The sequence below is a fragment of the Tasmannia lanceolata genome, unplaced genomic scaffold (genome assembly GCF_043159265.1).
Source record: "Tasmannia lanceolata isolate RefF3 unplaced genomic scaffold, GAP_Taslan_0.1 ptg000005l, whole genome shotgun sequence".
Lineage (NCBI taxonomy): Eukaryota > Viridiplantae > Streptophyta > Magnoliopsida > Canellales > Winteraceae > Tasmannia > Tasmannia lanceolata.
The window spans coordinates 16,513,918-16,534,586 of NW_027518682.1; the positions used below are offsets into that span (position 1 = coordinate 16,513,918).

Sequence of the window (20,669 nt, forward strand, 5' to 3'; positions counted from 1 at the left end):
AGGAAGGAGTTGTGAGACTGTAGATGGGGACCATCCTCAACCAAAGAAGACAAAGTGGGGCCCACGAGACCCGTAGAAGGGGTATCAAGTAGAACCACAAAGATTTAGGGGTGATTTGTCCTTGTTAACCAAGTGCTTTTCTCCTCAATTTGGCTTTTTGTAAGAAGGGAGAGGCTCCTGAAGATTGTCGCAAATTTGGGTTTCTTCTTTAGGGTGTTATTTAATTGTTAAGTCAACTAGTTAGTAATTTGGGTATAAAATGGGATGTGTTTCCTATTTGGTTTAGTCTATGTTTTGGAGTCCTAGTAATGTTAATTTTTATTTTTGGAATTGTTAATGTTTGAAAGTTTATAGGATAATTTTTTTTATGTTTTAAAGCTATTCAGAGTCCTAGTTGGGTTTCTATTTCAATTAGTCCTAATTAGAAGTTATGAAAGAGGGGAGGCAACCCAAGATTTGTTGTGGGTTTTGTTTCATAAAATTGTTAGAAGACCCTATTCAAGTTGAAAGGAAGCCTGTAGAAGTCTTTATGAGCTATATATATGTGCTCTGCAGTCCTTCTTTATGTAATGAATGATTAAATTATATGAAAAAAAAAACAAGGTGCCAAGCCTTAGATTCATTGGAGTGATCCTTTAAAACTTTTATTCTGAAGCTAAACGGCCTATCTTCTACTATCATCCATAGTTTGAGTAAGAGCTTTCTCTATTATATTGTTTACACTCCACGTTTTCCATCTTCTCTCCTCTCCATCCCAGAGTTCATTAAATTCAAGAAATATTTTAAATGGTATCAGACCAAGGTGATTTAGGAGATTAAGATCCAAGGCTTACATGCATCTAGATTCAGGTACTTCTCATTCTTTTCCTTCCTTTCTAATTCACATTCTCTCTTCACAAAGTTTTTTCTCTTCCTCTCTTCTTCCCTTTCTTGCATAAACAAACACTACCTTCCCTTTCTCTACCATTTTGATCGAAATCTCCCATTCTTCCTATCTTTCTCCCCAAAGCTACAAATCTCTAGGTTCATTGATGCAGGGTTAAGTTGCAGGTATGTGGAGGAAGAGTGCGGATGCACATGCCTCAATTGGTTAGGCAACTTGTGAGAGTATTCAAACGGAGAATCGGTCACTAATTCAGAATTTCTGAACTAATGTAGTAAGGCTTTGAGTAGGAGAACTCCTCTCCCAATTGAGGCAAAGAAACTTTCAATTGTAGGCAGTGTTTGACTCCATTGTAAATCAGCCTCTTTCACTCAACTCCACTGAGAGTTCCACTGCCAATTCACCTAACCCAGCTTTCCTAGGCGTCTAGCTTTTGGGACTGGATACTCTCAAATGGGAACTGTCCTTTAGGACTATGAATCAACACCCCAATAATCAATGAGCTGACCCTGGTTAAATTCAATCATGGATCTGGTCTTGAATCGGGTCTGTTCTACTACTAGTAATCAAATGAAGTATCAGGCCAAAGATTAAAACTCAGGACTTTCAATAACAGACAGTTCCTTGTGTCTCAGCTTCAAACAAAGGTCTGTGTTTTTTGTTGTGCTCACCATCTACAATAACTGTGACAAATTCTTCAACAGATCTAGAGAAGACTGTCTGAGTTTTCTTTTGCTCAGTTCAATGGAGCATCAACTGTTGAAATATGATGGAAATGTCCCACAATATTTGTGTTTACAAACAGTAACCGAGACTGAGCATAATAACTTTCTCAGCGGGTCTGATCATTGCTACAATCTCACGTCCAGATCTAAAATTTCGCCGTTCAAGAAATGTTCCCAGCAAGAGCAGAAGCCGAACCAAAAACGTGTAATTGGACATTCTCAAGCCATTTGTGGAATATTTTCTCTCAAAACATCCAGATCTGGTTTGAATTCAGTGGATCCTCTCAGGTCCTTTTCCGTCCCGAGCAATGTTATCTAGAAGATACAACAACCAGTTCTATAGAGAGAATATGCGGGCCTTAAACCAAACTAAAGCTTAACAAAGGCTTAAAACTGTTGGAAACGAGTTTATCTCCCAGGTCTATGCCTTGCGAAGGTTCACGAGAATTCAAACAATTCAGCAATGAGCTGTTATCAAGATCAATTTTCTTCTCTTAGAATTATCTAAATTTGATGGATCTGAAACTTAGGGAAGAGAATTCTGTCGACTCCAAGATCTGGATGAAAATACTATTGATCTCCAGATCTGGTTCGTTTTGTTCAGGGTTCCTTTAATATTGTGCATTCGGATGAATGGGGACCATCACCAATTGTTTCTGTGTTTGAATATTGCTATCTGTTTCCTTTATTGATATTTTTTCCAGAGCTACATGTATCTATCTTAGATAATCTAGAGTTGAAGTTCTAAGCATCTTTAATATCTTTCACAAGATGGATGATCCACATTCTATTTGAACAAATATCAGAATTCAATTTCATTGATCAAATAATGGATGTGAGTACACTTCTCACACTCTACAAAATTATATAATGGAGAATGGTATTGAGTTTTAAATTTCACATCTTTGTACTCAATGAAATGGAGTAGCAGAAAGAAAAAAACCGAGACCTATTAGAAGTCAATAGGGTCTCCAATTAGGATGAAACTATCTTGTCTGCCTCCTATCTAATGAATTGAATGCCCTCCAGAATCCTTAATGGGAAAATTTTGAATTGACATGCTCAAACTAACTGCTCCCATATCCGTTCGTCCCTCCGAACGTTTTGGATGTGTATGCTTTGTGCACATCCTAGGCTAAGGAAAAGACAAACTAGGAGCACAATCAATCTAGTGTCTATTTTAGTATTTTTGGGATACTCTAATATCCAAAAGGGGTATAAATGTTATTATCCAGCGACAATGAAGATATATATATATATATATACACTTTCCATGAGGAAGTCTCTTATTTTTCGATACTTGCTAAATCCATTCATGTTCTATCTCCAGAAGAAAGTCTACTTCCTCTTTTTATCATCTTCGTTGTTGGTGTACCTTCTACTAACCCTCCTAAAAACTCCAGGTCCACACTTGATTGAAAAACGGGATGAGCAAGCTACAATCTCTGGCAACCGAAAAATATGAAACACCTCTGATTTAAGTATTGGTCCTTCTTTGCCTCCAATTTAAATTTACGATCTGACTTTCCTATTGCTTTACGCAAAGGTAAGGGTTCGTGTACTTCTCACCCCATTTCTTGCTTTGTTTTATGTGTGTTTACTATAGAGTTTGCCTTGCATTTATTAGGTATATTTCTATTCCCACGAAAGTTTTTTAATGCCTTAGTTCACCTACAATAGAAGAAATTCATGATTGAAGAGATGCGAAGACTCGAGAAAAGTCATACATGAGACCTGATTGAGTTACTGTCTTGCTGAAAGGAAAACACATGGTAGCAAAAGGAAAACACAGTTGTATGGGATTGACTATCAGGATACATTCTCTCCTCTTGCCAAACTCAACTCCGTCATAGTTCTCTCCTTAGCTGCCAACAAGGAGTGGCCACTTCATCTGTTAGATGTGAAAAATGCCTTCCTCAAGGCAATTTGCGAGAAGTCTGCATTGATCTTTTGCACGGATTTCAACCTAAGGGGGAGTGGGAAATTTTGTAGAATGAAGAAAGCGATTTACATCTTAAAACAATTGCCTCAAGCATGGTTTGACAGATTCAGTTCATCAATGGTCCAAATATGGTTCAAAACAAGTTGTGCAGATCACTCTGTATTTATTAGACAAGTGGGGGATAGTACCACAATATTAGTGGTATATGTAATCGATATAGTCATCACATGCAATAATAACAACTAACAAGGCCATACAAGATCTAAAAAATCACCTTGGGCGGGCATTTGACATTAAATATTATGGTTCTCTCGCATATTTCCTTGGAGTTGAAGCGACCAAATCTAAGTGTGGCATCTTCATATCCCCAAGGAAATATGTTCTAAATCTGCTACAGGAGATGATTAAGTTGGGAGCAAAGCCAGACAACCAGCTGGTTGCCCCATAAGATCGAGCCACAGGATGGACGATCAATAGGGACATCCTCTCACTGATCCAGTAGTCTATCAGAGACTTGTTGGAAAGCTTATTTATCTCACCATCGCTTACCCCGATATTGCTTTTGCTGTGAGTATGTTTACCAGATTTATGCACTCTCATCTGACTACACACCTAGAAATTGTTCATAGGATCCTACGGTACCTCAAGGGAACACTAGGAGAAGGTGCTCTATATTCCAGACAGGTCATTTGACTATAGAGGCATATGCTGATGCAGATTGTACAAGCTCACACACCGATCAGAGATATGCTAGTGGCTATTGCACCTTTGTTGTGGGTAATCTAGTCACACAGGCCATATGAGTCAGTGTCCTCTCAATAGTTCTGATTCCTTTTGATTATCTCAGCTACATACTTTGGGATTACTTTTGTATTGTCTTTTCCCTTCTATTTTATTAGTTTTGTATTTGACCACCTTTGTCATGGGGATGTCACTTTAATAAAATTTCATCATCATTCAAGAAAAAAATCTAGGCACATGAAAGAGTAAGAAGAGAGCTTTGGTGGCCAAATTTAGTACTGAGGCAGAATGCAGAGCTATTGTACGTGCGACCTTTGAACTTTTGTGGCGTGAGATTCTACTCATAAGATGGGAGTATGAGTGGATAACCTCGTGAAACTCTATTGTGATAATCAGGCATTCATCCACATCACTTCTAATCGAATTTTTTGATGGAAGAACAAAACATATAGAGGCTGACTTTTCATTTTGTGTGAGAGAAAGTGGAGGAAAATACCTTTACAGTTTCATACGTCAGATCAGATGACCAACTTTCTGACATTCTTTTTTTTTTTTTTGAAAAGTTGCAGAATTCATTCCATATGAGTGAAAAAATTGTCTACGAAGGATTTTTCATTTTTGGCAAGCAGGATTTGTTTTACATTCACTGTCCAGCTTGAGGGGTAGTGTTGAAACATAATGTTTATCCCATTTATGTTTGTTAGGGCCCTTTTTGTCCTTTTGTTATTAGAACTCAAGTGAATATAACGGCAGCAATACCCCATGATGGGAATAGAACCCTCTTCCATGATTCCCTTTTCTTCTCCTCTTGTTCTTCTTCAATTACTTTATAACTTCATGCATGTGTAGGTTTCCCCCATTAGTTCAACTGATTGAGTTCAGAACATGGAACTGTAATTGTTGGTATAAGGAATCCATGGATGCACTCTCACAAATTTTAGGGCACAGGCATTTCGTGTATTACTATTGCTTACCTACCTACTCACAAGTTTGTCATTTGAAGCACTTGTATAACTTCTGCACACATCCAGCATCATGTTTATTACTTTGTATATGGTGAATATAACTCCAAGAACATGGAGGGTATCTGCCCATACATGTGTACATAGGCAAGCATGCATTCATGTCTAAATACATGACTGACAGTTATGGTGGTTGGTTGCAGTTCCTAGAAATTTCAGATTGCTAGAAGAACTTGAGAGGGGGGAGAAGGGCATTGGAGATGGAACTGTTAGCTATGGAATGGACGATGCTGATGACGTACTCATGCGATTTTCTTGCACCCTTCATGTGCCTTGTTGTCTCTGTGCTTAGTTCCTCATAACATATTTTATACAGTAAAAGTAAAAGTGAGGTAACTCATGTCCTATTCTGTTTTTCCAGACTGTTCATGAAGGACGGATATATCAGCTGAAACTGTTTTGTTACAAAGATTATCCAGATAGTCCACTGCCATGAGGTTTCAAACACGGATAAACATGACCTGCGTGAACCAGGAAACTGGAGTGGTAGTATTCGTACAACTCGAGCATTCCTCATTTCTAGCCTGAATTTGAATTGGCATGCTTGAATTCTGCTCATTGACCAGGTTGAACCATCCCAATTTCCAATGCTTTCGAATTGGCAAAGGGAGTTCATGATGGAAGACGTATTGACCCAATTGAAGAAAGAAATGGCGACTCCTCAGAACCAAAAGTTGGTCCAGCCTTCCGAAGATGATGTTCACATGCATGTATCTCCTTTTAATACACTACGACTAGGAAATGGGCAATGAACTACATTCGATGGGCCAAGCCCATTTGTCAGTTTGCTAGGATTTTTCAATTGATGTTATTTTTTTCTCTCTGATCCATTCATAGCCGTGCACACCAGGTGGACGTGGCTGTGTACAGTAGAAACGTGACTGATTTTTTTTATATATATATTTTTTGTAGCAGTTCTTATATCGTTCTCCATCTTATTATGTATTGTGGTAATTTTGGAATTATGGATTTATTATGTATGCAGGAAGTGAAGAGCACAGGATGGATCAGACGGCCTTGTTCCTCAGGTGTTGTATTCTCTAATTCCGGTGGGATGAATCCCATTATGTATATTTAGTATATTCATGTATGTTGCAACACCAGTTGCTATGTAAAAGAGGCCAAAATTAAACAAAAATATGAGCCGAAATATTTCCGAATGTCCTGTGATAGTTTATATGTAAGCGAGAAATAATTGATCGGCACTGAATAGATTAGTCATGTCTGTCCATTCACTTCTACTACTGCTACTACTGCCTGTGGAAGGTTCTCATTCTGGGCGTTGCTATTTTCAGCCCCTCACTTCTGGTGTTGCTATTTCCACAGCCCCACACTTTTGGTGATAGCTTTTCTTCATGGGAATATGGTGTCAAAGTTGTCTGTGCAGCAAAAAAACAAACTTTGCTTTGTTGATTGGGACTTTCTCTCGAACTAAGTCTCAATCAACACACGCTATGACATGTGAAGGGGGCAACAACATGCTCCTATCATTCTTGCTCAAGAGTGATTTTTTGAGGTCCCCTTTCAAAGGTCTCATTCCTTCTAAGACCCGAGTCCATGATGACTTCCTCACCCGAGTCCATGATGACTTCCTCAGCATCTGCCCCATGATCTGGACTTTATCAGCTCTGATTCTATTGGAAGCTTTCGATCGCTCGGGTTTGGTTCTCTTGTTGCAGGATTTTCTGATTCCTCTTTTTGTTGCTCCTGTCCATGAGCTTCTAGTTGTTTTTTTGTTGTTGCCCACCATTTGATGAGGGCCTGGTCTATTTCCCGTATTGTGGTATCTCTCTTTTTCAATATATCTGGTAGGGGTCTGCCTAACCCCTGCTCACTCATTAAAAAAAAAACAGTGAGTTTTTACTGATATTGCCAACAGTGAGTTGTGATGACATTGCTAGTGAGATTTAGTTCAAACTTAGAGGAGCATTTTTTTTCAAGTGAATGGTCCAAAGATCTATTAGCTAAAACGATCTATAGCTTCCTTCTGTCTATTTTATTAAGTTGAAAATGTGATGAGATGGACTCGCATTCTATATCAAAACTCTCCACTTGCAAGTGTGGAGCCAATGAAGACTTGCCCCATCTGAAGTAAAAGCATGTTTATCTGTTTCTAATGGGTCTAGAATGATTATGGTTCACACACAAATTTTGGCTAACGGGAACTCCTCGTAACATTTGGCAAGGTGAAGCAATAAGAGCCTCCAAATCCAAAGCCTGTCCTAATCAATAACGTTGTTGCCTTGACTCCTCGACCGTGTACCCAATAGCTTGGGCACATCACTCAAGCATGAATATGGCTTCAAACGATTCCTTCACGAACGTTGGATAGTAGCCTAAAGGAAAATCAAAATATGAGAATTGCCAACGGGGGGACACAACTTTGAAAATTTGTTAGAGAGGGACGAAATGGGGGTTATCAACCCTCTGAATGGGGTTATCAAACTCTCAAAAGGGGGTTATCAACCCTTTTTAACAATTTTTCTAAAGTGTGTCCCCTGTTGGCAATTCTCATATTTAAATGTCCCCCATTGGCAAAAAATGAGGTCCAATATAGCATGGACAATAAGTGGACCACCTTTGCCTAAATTGATGGCCAATCAGTATCAACGGCTTCATTCCATTACTCCTGCTCCAAAAGTGTAAAACAAAGTGAGTAATGTCATTATATTCTAATACGGGCAGTAGGGATGTAAGAATATGATGACATTACTCGCATTATTTTACATTTTTGTGATTAGATGTAGTGAAATTATATGGTAGTTGATGGGCTTAATGGGTTATGACGTAGGTGTTACCCTTGATATTTGATTCAAAGATAGCAACATATAAAATTAATGGGTTATGTCCTGATTATGCGCAACGCCATATAAACTCTCTTATACATATAATGAAAGGAAAATGATATAGAGACCTAGATTACCACCTAAAACGGGACCTGCAATGAGAATATGCCACGTGTTCACATGTTACATCACTCGCATGTTACATCATATAATGGGGGTACGAGATAGGTGCTGCTCTTGATATTTGATCCAACGACGGCCCCTGAAACAGTTGGTTGTCATTGAATCAAATATCAAGAGCAGCACCCTGAGCAATGCACGTGCACTATATAAAAGCTCTCTCTCTCTCTCTCTCTCTCTCTCTCTCTCTCTCTCTCTCTCTCATACACACACATGAGGTGGTCTTTCTCCCCTGAAAAAGTGAGCAACAAAATGGCTTTCTGCGAAATTGCCTAGCAAGTCCCTACACATACATACATATTCTACTGATCTGGTACTCAACCATTCAATCAGTCTCGTACCCTTTTATAAACATTTCAATTCGAATCAAATAAACATATGAAGTGTTAATTTTGTGTTCTCAATGACCCTTCCTACTCTTTATGTTAAACTTCTCTTACTGAAGAGAGCAGCCAATAGATGCACACCTCTCGTAGAAGACCTTATCTCTTGGGCAAAGCGACGAATGGTTGTCGGGGACATAGTGAGAAGGGTATGTGGGCTGATTGAAGAATGACAAACTACCATAACTAAAATAAAGACATGATTGAAGTGACCTTCTCCCATCCATCTCTTTCCATTTGTTGAGGGAACACAGCTACATGGTCCTCACTAGATGTAGTACATGACAAAACAACATAAAAGTAATGGAAATGCTAGTAGCTCATCCCATGTCTGTAATGCAACATGGACTCATGGTTGTAAGGTAAAGGACAAACAAGTGAAAAGGGTAATTGTTAGGTCGTAGCTACTCCTGCCCACCGCCAAATATAAAACAGGCGATGCAAAACATGGGTTTATGTTTTGTTAGTCACATAAAACAGAGATTTCCCATTTATTATGAAAGAAATAGGGAGGATTTTTGGGAAAGGTTGGTCAGTGGATAGATTAGGACAAAAATTAAGCACTTCTTATACGCACCCATTTCTTTATAGAGGGATGACATCATGAGAAGCCAAATACATAACATTACCCTTCATTTGGTTGTGGGTTTTGAGTCCAAAACTGATCATTGGGCTCAAAATCAAGTTTAATTTTGAGTATTAAAATCAGTTTTGAACTCAATGGATTCTTAGGATCTAAAATGAATGGGGCCTAAGTTTGGATTGAGAATAAATTGGCAAGCCAAATTGGAAAATACGTAGGGGAAATTTTTTGGGAAAAAATGTAAGTGTTGTTCTATTTACAACACATATATCTACTATATGTATGCCTATTTTTCTAAATAAGATGCAAAAAAATCGTGGGAAGATGGTTAAGTGCATATGTTTGTCAAATTAGGGTGTGAGTTCAATTTTCATTATAATCTATTTTCATCAGTCTTGAATTTCTCATAGTAACATCTTCCCTCCTTATTTTAAACTCTTCAAGCTGTCGTGTTGTATTTCCCAATGAGCTGTAAAGAGGGATGGTGGGTACAAGAAACATTGAATTTATTTATTTTTCATTGTGATTGGCAAACATATGATTGATAAGTTGTTTTGCAATTCTCCATATACGTATTTTATTCTCAGAAAAAACTATCCCTAAAGAATGAGTTTTTCATGATTTGGTTAACACATTAAATTTGGATTTTTTAAGTACTCAGAAAAGAAAACCAAGTTATAGGTGTAATTTCTCTTTCCAGGAAAGTAAATTTCCAATTTTTCGTGGAGACGATTTATTCGAGAAATTTATGGATATGAAACAAAATGTAGAAAAAGAAAATCCAAAAAAAAAAAAAAACCCATAAAAGAAAAATATCATTTTCCATGATTTTCTTTTCCCTAGATCCGAACACCCCACCCCCCAACCCCGGGCTAGAGATTGCATGTTACCATTGATCCTCGACACAGAATGCATCCTTTAAGTCCAAACCCCTTCTCTTAATTTAGAACATCTCCAAAGCTCCAATGGGGTGGTGGTTTAGAGTGGGGTGTTGTGTGTAAAAAACAGCCCCTAGCAAATTGTATCTCTTTCTTTTTTTCATGGTAGAGCTTGAACGTGAGTGGTGGAAACGATCCTTGAGAAGAAAGTCCTAAGAAGTCTTGCTGTAAAGAGAAACAATTTGGTAATGCACCGAGACTTGAATTTGTAGTCCCTTCAACTTCCACCAGAGGCATGGCTCGTATGCAATGAACCTAACCGATCGATTGAAAGCCCCATCCATGAATGGATTAAAATGTAAATGTAACACTAATTCAATGGCAGGGACTGTGCTGGAATTCAAAGTTTATGGAAAAAGCATTGCAGTGAAAACTAAAATTCACATCCTAAAACAAGCTAACACCGCCCTAGCAAAATTCCCTTTTCATATATACTTTTTGTACCCACTTTTTTTTTTTTCGAATTCTCCCGAACTGTCGACAGAATATTTCCTCATGGGAACTTTTATAACTTTAGTTTCTTACTTTATTATTGATATTATTTTTTTGATAGGTAAGCTGGGGTTTGGCGGGACCCCTACCGGTTTATTAAATTAAGAGAAAATTAAACATTCGTGATTACAAAACCACCGAATCTTAGGAACATAAGAGAGGGGAGATCCATGACTATGAACAAAACTAGAGAGCTAAGAAGAGATCCATGACTATGAACACAATCTGATGCACTTTGAGGTCACCTTCTTTCATCGATTATTGATCAAAGATCCATCCATAATCTTGTGATTCAACTTCCTGATTCTACCACTCTTCTAATGCACTTTGAGGTCACCTTCTTTCATCGATTATTGATCAAAGATCCATCCATAATCTTGTGACTCAACTTCCTGATTCTACCACTCATCTGATGCACTTTGAGGTCACCTTCTTTCATCGATTATTGATCAAAGATCCATCTATAATCTTGTGACTCAACTTCCTGATTCTACCACTCATCTGATGCACTTTGAGATCACCTTCTTTCATCGATTATTGATCAAAGATCCATCCATAATCTTGTGACTCAACTTCCTGATTCTACCACTCTTCCTCAATTTCTTGTAAAAATGTCCCCACATCTCAACTCCGAATGGTCTATAGATTATTGAACCACAACGAAATCCTGCATTTTATATGTTTACTTAGGGGCAGTTTCGTCATTTCAGTATGCATGCAACACAGAGCAAAAGGGTACTTTAGTCATTCTACGAAAATCAAGTTCTTCATCCCTTCTACGTAAATTCCCCTCGAAGCAATAAGTCTCTCCCCCCACTTCTACTGTCAGAGATTCTCTCAGAGAATGTCTCGCCCATCCAATCAACGGCCCAGATTCTCCCTGGAATCCCATAACCCCCCAACTCCCTCTCATTCTCTCAAACACACCAAAATGTCATCCAAACCATATTTCCTCTCTTTCCTCCTCTTTTTCTCCCTCCCAACTCTCATTTCTCCTTCATCTTTTGACTCGTTTGTTTATGGCGGTTGCACTCAGTTAAAATTCTCCCCGAACTCACCGTTCCAAACCAATCTCAACTCGCTACTCACCTCACTCGTTAACTCAGCCACCATATCTTCCTACAACAACCTCACCGTCACCGGGTCCGACCCCACCTCCTCCGTCTCCGGTCTCTTCCAATGCCGAGGCGACCTCAGCCCCTCCGACTGCGCCGAGTGTGTGCGGAACTCAGTGAGTCAACTCGGCATACTCTGCCTCGACTCGGCCGGGGGCACGCTCCAGCTCCAGGGTTGCCTAGTCAAATATGACAACAACACGTTTTTGGGTGTGGAGGACAAGACCCAGGTCATGAAGAAGTGTGATCCCAACTCGGGCTATGGTTCGGACCTACTGAGTAGGCGGGACGAGGTTTTGGCTGGCCTTGGGTCCGGGTCGGGCCTGTTCCGGGTCGGGGAGTCCGCTTACGTGCATGGGATGGCCCAGTGTGTAGGGGATTTGAGCTCCGGAGAGTGCTCTGATTGCTTATCGGACGCTATTGAGAAGCTAAGGGACCAGTGTGGGACCGCAGTTTCCGGCGAGGTTTATCTCGGAAAGTGTTATGCGAGGTATTCCTCCGGCGAGGTCTATAACAAGGGTTCCGGCTCTGGTAAGTGTTTTTAACATGATGGTGGTTTTGGGTTTTTGTTGGGTTGGTTAATTTACTCTAAATCTCCTTGACAGGTATAGTTTCAAATTGACCAAAGTTTTACTATATGGGCATATAAATTTTACATTTTAGAGGGTTTTGGTAGATTTGGAGAAAAACTCTAAGAAATTTCACGGGTCCTGTTTGGCAGAAAATTTTGGAAAGGAATTTTTTTTTTTTTGGGTTAAAAAATCTACCTTTTTTACACATGAAAAAAGATAATGTGTATCAAAATTATTCAATGGACCTTCAATTTACGATGATATCCATCTAAACTAACCATAATCATATCATTTCTTTCTAAATTGTGTAAAGAATTTTTTTTTTTTCAAAGAAAATATTTTCTGTCATAAATGTTGTTCTTGCAATCCAAACAGACAGGTGAAATTTCACTATTCCTGTTTGGATTGGAGGAATTTACCGGAAAAGTTTGGAAAGGAAGATATCTTATTTTACACATGAAAAAAAAAAATGTACATCAAACTTATTCAATTTTTATGTAGATGCATGGACTTTAATTTTATGATGATATCCATCTAAATTAACCATAATCTTATCATTTCTTTTGAAATTGTGTAATGATTTTTTTCAAAGAAAGCATTTTTTACGTAAAATGGATGTAAAACAAATATAATGCTCATTTCTACTGTAAAAATAGGCGTAAAATTTGTTTCTACGCCCATTTTACGTGGTATGTGGCCAAATATCAAAGGTTGATATTAACATCTCTTGGCAAACGTTGATGAGATCATCCAAATTATAGATCCAACGTACATGGACATATCCAACGGATTAGATTTGATCAAGGCTTCCGGGATGGTGATATGAAGTGGTCCCTAGTTGTTTTTACTTTCTTCAATTGTTGTAAATGTAGTGGGAACCACTTCTCATTACAATCAATAGGAATGTTTCCATAGGACATGGCCTCATCGTAGTACAATGAGTCCATGCCCACTAATATGATATGGTGGGTCCTGTCCATTTGTTAAGTCTTGCTTTGAACCTCACATGGCAATAATTACGCAAGTAATCTAATCATGTATATTTTTGCCATAAAAAAACAAATTATTGGGTATTACGATTAGTAGTTTTGTGTAATTTTTGGAACATAGGAGATTCAAAGCAAGGGATATGAAGTGGACGGTTTAGATTCAATCAAAGGTGAGACCCACATACCTCATTGTGTTACAATGTGGATTTGCTAGGGACCATCACAGATGGGCTGATGCACCACAATTCTATAGGAAAATGATATTTCCACCCCCCTTTTCAGCTTTTCAATCTACTTTTGTTTGCATTTTCCTTGAAATGAAGTCCTTCCGAAGAAAGAAAAGAGGGAGTGAAAATATTGGAAAAGTGTGTGTGTGGGGGGACCTGCATGTTTTTGTAAAATGGAAGGTAAAAAGTTCAGGGACATTTTCGTAACTTTGGTCTTTCTCTGTCCAACATTAGATTCCGAAGACGAGACAGGAAAGACATTGGCTATCTTAATCGGACTACTGGCTGGAGTAGCTCTAATTATCGTTTTCTTATCTTTCATAAGAAAGGCCTTTGAAGGAAAAGGTGGCCCTTTCTCTCTTCTTTTCTTTCTCTTTTCCTTTTACTTCTTTAACTCCAAACCATATTTCATTAACAATTTCTTAGAATGCAGGTAAATAATGGAGCAGGTACTTTGCTTTTAATGGTGGAATTAGCTTTTCTCCCTCTGTATTTTGCTTCTTCTTATTCCTCAGCCCCTACTTTTTTCTTTATCTTTGTGGGACTTCTTCTTTATACTTCCTAAAGAGGGATTAAAGGAAGTTTGGAAAGATATCGGGACAGTACCTCGAAAGAAGAGAAGACAAAGTTAGAGGAGAGATTCCAAGTCCACTCACATACCAAGTTGTTGTCTAAATGTGTAGAAATGCATTTTTTTTAGGGTGGATGAAGTGCCCATTTATGCTTTACTAGAATAGCTGTTGATTGGGTTGATTTTCATTTTCCTCCATGTTATTCCATCATCAGTTATATTGATTCAATCTATTTCACTTAAGCCCTGTTTGATTGGCAGGAAAAACATTTCCCGAGGAATTTTTTGCTAGGATTTTTTTTTCTTTTTTCACAATTTAAATTAATTAGAGGGAAGTATTAAAGTTGCCCACTGTTCACGTTATAAGGGGGGCAAATGCGTACTCCAGACGGGGGTGAAAATAAATTTCATCTACCTAAATTAAAGGTACCTGTAAAAAAAAATTGCGCTCTAGAGATAACTATAGTACCACTAACACAACTGCTCTCTCTAGCATTCTCTTGCACAAGGCGATTTAAGAAATGGTTGCATCCGACTTGTTGAGATTTATTTAACTTTGTTGGAATTAGGCATCCAGGTCGGCATCTTATTCCGATTCTTATTCCAATTCCTCTGCAATTTTAGAAATGGTTACGTCTGACTTCTTGAGATTTAGTTACTCTCTTATGCTCTGTTTGCATTGTTAGAATTAGAAATTGGAATCAACATCCGATTCCTATTCGATTTCCAATTTACCTGTAAATGGAATAGTTCTCTCTTACGAAGGTTTTAAATTTCTATTTCAGTACCGATTTCGGACCCCACCGTAATCCGAAATTTCGGGACGAAATTTGGTAAAAATTAAAAAAGATTTTTTATTCATTTCGAAATTTAGGCACAAATTTTGTAACATTTCTTCTTCTTTTTTAAAATTATATTTTCTCGAAATTTTGGACCGAAATTCTCGAAATTCTCAAATTTATGTCTGAAATTTCGGATTTCGGCCGAAATTTAAAACCATGTCTCTTATAATGCATTGGGATTGTTGGAATCAACATTCTATTCCAATTCCCTATAAATAGAAAAGGGGAAAATTAAATAAAATTATAATTAAAAAATCTAATAAAATTTGGATAAATTGAAAAAAAAATTAAATAAAATTTTAATTAAAAAATCTAATAAAAAAATATATTCCAATCAGTCACGACACAGAATATTCCATCTTGGGGGTGGGAAACAGATTCTGACCTTTTTTTTTCTCTATTTAATTCCGCCCCGATATCACTTCTGCCCCTCCCCTCTTCAAGATTTCGATCATTTTTAACCAAACGCCGGAACAGGGGAGAATTGGAATATGATGCCGATTCCAGTGCACGATTCTTGCAAATTCCAACTCACCCTTAGTTGACAAAGTAAGGTTATATGTATATAACTAGTGTCAAGAGTAATATACTATAGAACATCTTACTTTAATACATGAACATGGTAAATTGACTCTCCTTTAAGAAGGCAAGAACTATTTTGCATCCTCTCATGCTTCCATTATGCCAATGCTTTTAGTAGTGATTAGGACCTAATAAAGTCATTAAAGTGGGTGTCCTTGTTGAATTAAGATACTCACGAGTGATTGTAAAGAGTAGCTTTGTTAAAATGTAAGGTGGGGCTAACCTAATCTAGGCCTGGCACTACCACTTTGCTCCTTTTATTGCGATGATCATGGGTAACCTATCACACTCTTTATGATAGAGTAAGGAATTATCTAAGTGATCCACTTATTTGCTTAGATGGGGCCAATGGAATCAACCCTGTTTGTGTTCATAGCTCGAGATCGAGAGATCGAGAGATCGAGAGAGAGAGAGAGAGAGAGAGAGAGAGAGAGATACTAGTTCTAATTAAAAAATAGAAAAAAAATTGGAGGCTTTCTATTCCATTTAAAGCTCGGCTGTTTTTTTAAATAAATGAGATGTGGAGAGTCCTCCCACAATTACCATTGATGGATCCACGGTTTGACATAAGCAACTTTAGTTTGAATGGCTATGGCTACATGGTCTCCACTTGATTGATTTCAATTGCTTTTGTATTTTTTTCTCTCTCTAATAATAGATAGCCTCTTTTATAGTGTTGTTATGTGTTAGCTAGAATAAGAAATGGTAAAGTTTACAAACGGTTAGGCTCTGTTTTTGCAGGTATTTATTCGATAGAGTAGTGGGAACGTGGGGGCGACAAGTTTCGGATCTACTTGGAACTTACCTTGAAGAATTGTGGTAAGTAGTGTTTGGTTGTCAATTGTAGAGTAGTGGTACGGAGTATCACCACCAATAGAGAGAGAGAGGGAGAGAGCATCATTTCCAAGGAATCCAAGCAAAGACCACCTCTGTGGTTTTTGGATTGAATTTATTTGGTAGGAGAATTGTGACACATTATTAAACATGCAATGATTAACCAGGAGACGACAGACTATTTAAATGCTAGCAATCAAGACACCCAAATGCCAAGCAAAACCCATAAACCATTTCGACTTTAGTGTAACCAAGCACGACCTTAAAGATTCCCAAAATCATTACCGCATAGCGGGAATCGAGAACAAAATCTTTCCCACAAAGTCTGGAATTGGGGAAGAGATACTAGAAACTCTGCATTTCATTTACAAGCTTCATTCCTAATGTCCGGGGCAACAAAATCAGATAATCACTCTAGAGAATGGTTACCAAATGTGCCCTTAGTGTCGGTAGTGATCGTACATATGTGACGATATTCCACCAAGGATATGGCAATTAATAAATTCCGATTAGCATTATTGCCGGATTCAAAAGCTTTTTATATTAATTATTATATCACGAAGGTACTTAATATAATAAAAGGAGGGATCTCATGAACAACCAAAGGAATAAATTGCACTACAACGTAGAAGAATTGAATGACGTAACAAACATAATATTCTACTAATTTTATTTCGATGCATCCATTTGTATCGAATCATATTTCTGTACTTTTTCAACAAATCTTGTCTGATTTGGTTAATCTCAGCCTTGCTTACACCAATATAAAGTTAATCTAACACGTACTTTTTTTTTTATGGGTAAGCTGGAGTTTGGCAGGGACCCCTACTGGTTTATTTGATAAAGAGAAAAAAAGATACATTCATGGGCACAATACGCCATCCCTAACTTGAAATTCATGAGGAAGGGAGATCCATAACTCACGAAAGAGGACCTCTAAACCTAGGAAATCGAACGGCTTGATACCTATGAGTTACGTAATCGACTAACTTGACAGGCGTATTTTAGGATCTTTGGGTACGCCTTGGCCAAGTTTGCTATGGGACTTTCTGCCATGATTCGTTGAAGTACTCCAATTCTGGACCCTCTTTTTTGCTGTCGTCTTGCTCCACTGAGATTAAATTGACTAGATGATGGTCATCCGCCCACGTTTCCTTTGATCTTTTTTGGAACCTTATAGGGTAACCATCTTATGTTTAATTGATGTCATGTAAATTATATGAGGCATGCATATGATAGAGTTAGACGCACAAATATCCAATCCCCTCAGATTTTGAATTAACTAAAATCCACCCATTAATGATTCAAATCTATGATACCAACCCCCGCCCCCCGCGGGGGGGTGGGGGGGGGGGTGGGGGGGTGTGGCGTGCAAACACCCCACACACACACACACAAATCTTTTTAGGTTTGACCATCCTCAACCCGTGGGTCAGGTAAGGGTTGGCCTCAACCCGGCCGAGTTGCATCCCTAATTTATGACTACTCTTTTTAGTTTTTACAGAAGGGGGTGGCCCAGGGACGACGAAAAAGGGTGGAGTATATCATTTTCCTACTTTTTTGGGAATATTAAGTTACTGTAACAGCCTTGAACCGTAAATTACAGAAGTGTAAATAGAGAAGTGCCGTTATTAAAACAAGTGAGGGGAAATTATTTACCACTCTCGAGAATACTGCGAGGCTTTGAAAGTACTGCTGGTAGTTTTTTTATGGATTTGATTGAGCTTTCCCAAAAAAATGAGAAAGCAATGTCGGATAGGCCAATCCAAGGTCTTATTCAAGATAAAATTATACTATCATGGTAGCCAAACTTCAGAACAACATATCCAAGGATTTCTATTCGCGTGGAGACCACGATTTCATGTGGAGGCCTCGACAAAAATCGCTTTTTGGAGCTTGGCCGCGTTGCATAGGTCAAAACGTATACAAGTACAGATTTTTCATAGTCAATAAAACCAAGTAAGTACATTTTAACTTTGATATAGTGAAGCAATATACCCATAGCCACTTGTTTCGTTTCATATCTCTTTGCCTTGATGACCAGGCCCTTTTTATTTCTCTCTTATAAAAGGTGCTTGAGTTCCTCGTAGAACAGCACAACTAAACTCCTCTTTCCATCCATTCTCTCTTATAAAAGCTACTTGAGTTCTAAGTAGAGCACTACTACTAAACTCCTCCTTCCAACTTACCCAAAAAAATAAATAAACCCCTCCTTCCATCCATTCTCTTATAAAAGCTAGCTTCTAGAGTTCCGAGGATGGGAAATTTCATCTATTATCTGATTCTATTGTGGGTTTTCCTTTTCCAATCAACTGAGTCTCGAAAGTTCGGAAAGAGTGAAACATTTTCCCACTATACTCCCCCTGCCATGTTCGTATTTAGAGATTCATTTAGCGACACTGGTAATGTAATAGAGGCTTTCCCCTTCATTGCGGGTGCTGAGAATTCTCCTTATGGTTCAACCTTCTTCAGCGCCCCTTCGGGAAGATTTTCCGATGGTCGCGTGATCATTGACTTCATCGGTGAGTACTTAGTCCTTGATCAAAGGATCACTAGCTAATATGTTTTACTATTGGACAATTATGACTTGTTTTGATAAGGGCTACAAAACTTATGATATTGGACCATTGTTGTACCAAATATGATTGCAGCTTCCAAGTGAGGATTTCCTTTTGTACAACCCTACTTCAAAAACATGGATACCAACTACAGACGGGGCATCAACTTTGTGGTGGCCGGAGGAACGGCGAGAAATGTGACGGGGGGACAAGTTACCTTCTCCCTCCCCTACAGACTGACCACTTCGTACGATTCAAACGAAATGTCCGTGCTCCTTAAAAACAGATCAGGTATGTAAACATTACATAATCAAGTGGGCCTTCTAGTTTGAGGAGGTTAATTTTATGATTAATTGGGTCCCACTTCCCATAAAACACCAATGATCTCTCTCTCGCTCCCCCCCCCCCTCCCCTCGCTCTAACGTGTGAGATTGTGGTTCTTTCCAGATCGTTTGGCTTCTCGTATTCCCCCATTGAAGGCGTTCAAGGATGGGATTTACATGATTTTCATTGGCTCCAATGATATCTACAACAGTTTAACAACAGAAACTCCTCCTCTTATAAAAGAGAAGATTGCCCCACAAATCATATCAGCAATTTCCAAGGGTGTACAGGTGTGCATATTTTTGTTTACACCTTATAGTAGTTTACAAATTAAAAGGTCAAAATTTTACACATCTTGATCTCAGCCATTCATCCGATGGGTCCACCTTATCTGTTTACACTGTCCACCATTAATTCTCGAGCTTAAATATTGTAATGTTGTTTGTAAGCAGGATCTTCACAAAGGAGGATCAGAGAATTTCATGGTCTTCACTGTTCCGGCCTTAGGATGCTTGCCAACACTACTGGCTAGAGTTTCATCAGGACCCCTTCAGTTAAAAAGATGGATTGGGATGTCTTAAGGAGTATAACAATGTCGTGCAACATACAAACCTTGAACTGGAAAACGCCCTAGCCAATCTCACTAGCCACTTTGATGATATAAATATCATGGTTGCAGACATCTATTCCTTCATGTTAGAAGCCATGGCCAACCCATCAAATTATGGTAACCCTACTCTTCCATTTACCCTTCTTACTCATGTTGAAAGTACACTCTTCGAGGTCTTTATCTTTAATGAAATTTTGAAAGATTATTTTTTCATGGCTGATGCAGGGTTGGAAGAGAAAGTAAAATTACAGGCTTGTTGTGGGTATGGAGGGCCACCCTACAACTACAACCCTAAAATTCATTGTGGACCTCAACGTGAAGCAAAAGTGTGCAGTAAACCGTGGGAACATATGAGTTGGGAGGGTGACCATTTCACTGATGCTTTTAGCCAACGCTTTGTGGACGAGATGATGAAAGGGTTGCCTTTCTTGAAACCTGCTTCTCTGTTCCCCTAACCAACTTTACTATTGTCATCAAAACAATGTAAATGTAAACCTTTTTTGCCATTCAAAAAAATGTTAAAGTTCATTTTATTCATTAAATATTACCAAATGAATGCTGACCCCAACTAGTTTGGGACAAAGGCTTAGTTGAGTTGTAGTTGAAATATTACCAAATGAATGGAGATTTTTTTTTATGTACTCTTTCTAGTTAAACAAATACGATATTGAAGTTGCTAATCCGGAGTTTTACTAACTTACAACAAATGTTTGTAGATATAAATATCAGGCCGCCTTAATAAAATGCAATCTTTCACTACTTTAAATCTC

The 20,669-nt window shown here is 38.3% G+C and overlaps 1 protein-coding gene and 2 pseudogenes across 2 annotated transcripts; all 3 read left to right on the top strand.

The window, feature by feature from the left end:
- Positions 1-587: 587 nt before the first annotated feature.
- Positions 588-6,555, top strand: LOC143877726 (ubiquitin-conjugating enzyme E2 variant 1D-like; annotated as a pseudogene). The gene is made up of 5 exons (XR_013250729.1): positions 588-849; positions 5,457-5,581; positions 5,675-5,799; positions 5,880-6,023; positions 6,303-6,555. The product of XR_013250729.1 is annotated as a ubiquitin-conjugating enzyme E2 variant 1D-like (transcript).
- A 4,941-nt stretch (positions 6,556-11,496) lies between these two features.
- On the top strand, positions 11,497-14,392 carry PDLP7 (plasmodesmata-located protein 7). The gene is made up of 3 exons (XM_077378409.1): positions 11,497-12,321; positions 13,813-13,923; positions 14,012-14,392. The coding sequence occupies exons 1-3, from the start codon at positions 11,520-11,522 to the stop codon at positions 14,017-14,019; spliced, it is 921 nt and encodes a 306-aa protein (XP_077234524.1). The 5' UTR covers positions 11,497-11,519; the 3' UTR covers positions 14,020-14,392.
- A 4,272-nt stretch (positions 14,393-18,664) lies between these two features.
- Positions 18,665-20,396, top strand: LOC143876390 (GDSL esterase/lipase At1g09390-like; annotated as a pseudogene).
- Positions 20,397-20,669: the final 273 nt, after the last annotated feature.

Bases quoted from the DNA above. Each gene is read 5' to 3' on its own strand.
- PDLP7 (XM_077378409.1), top strand. From the start codon at position 11,520: ATGTCTCGCCCATCCAATCAACGGCCCAGATTCTCCCTGGAATCCCAT. The intron at 12,322-13,812 runs GTAAGTGTTTTT...GTCCAACATTAG, and splicing joins TAACAAGGGTTCCGGCTCTG to ATTCCGAAGACGAGACAGGA.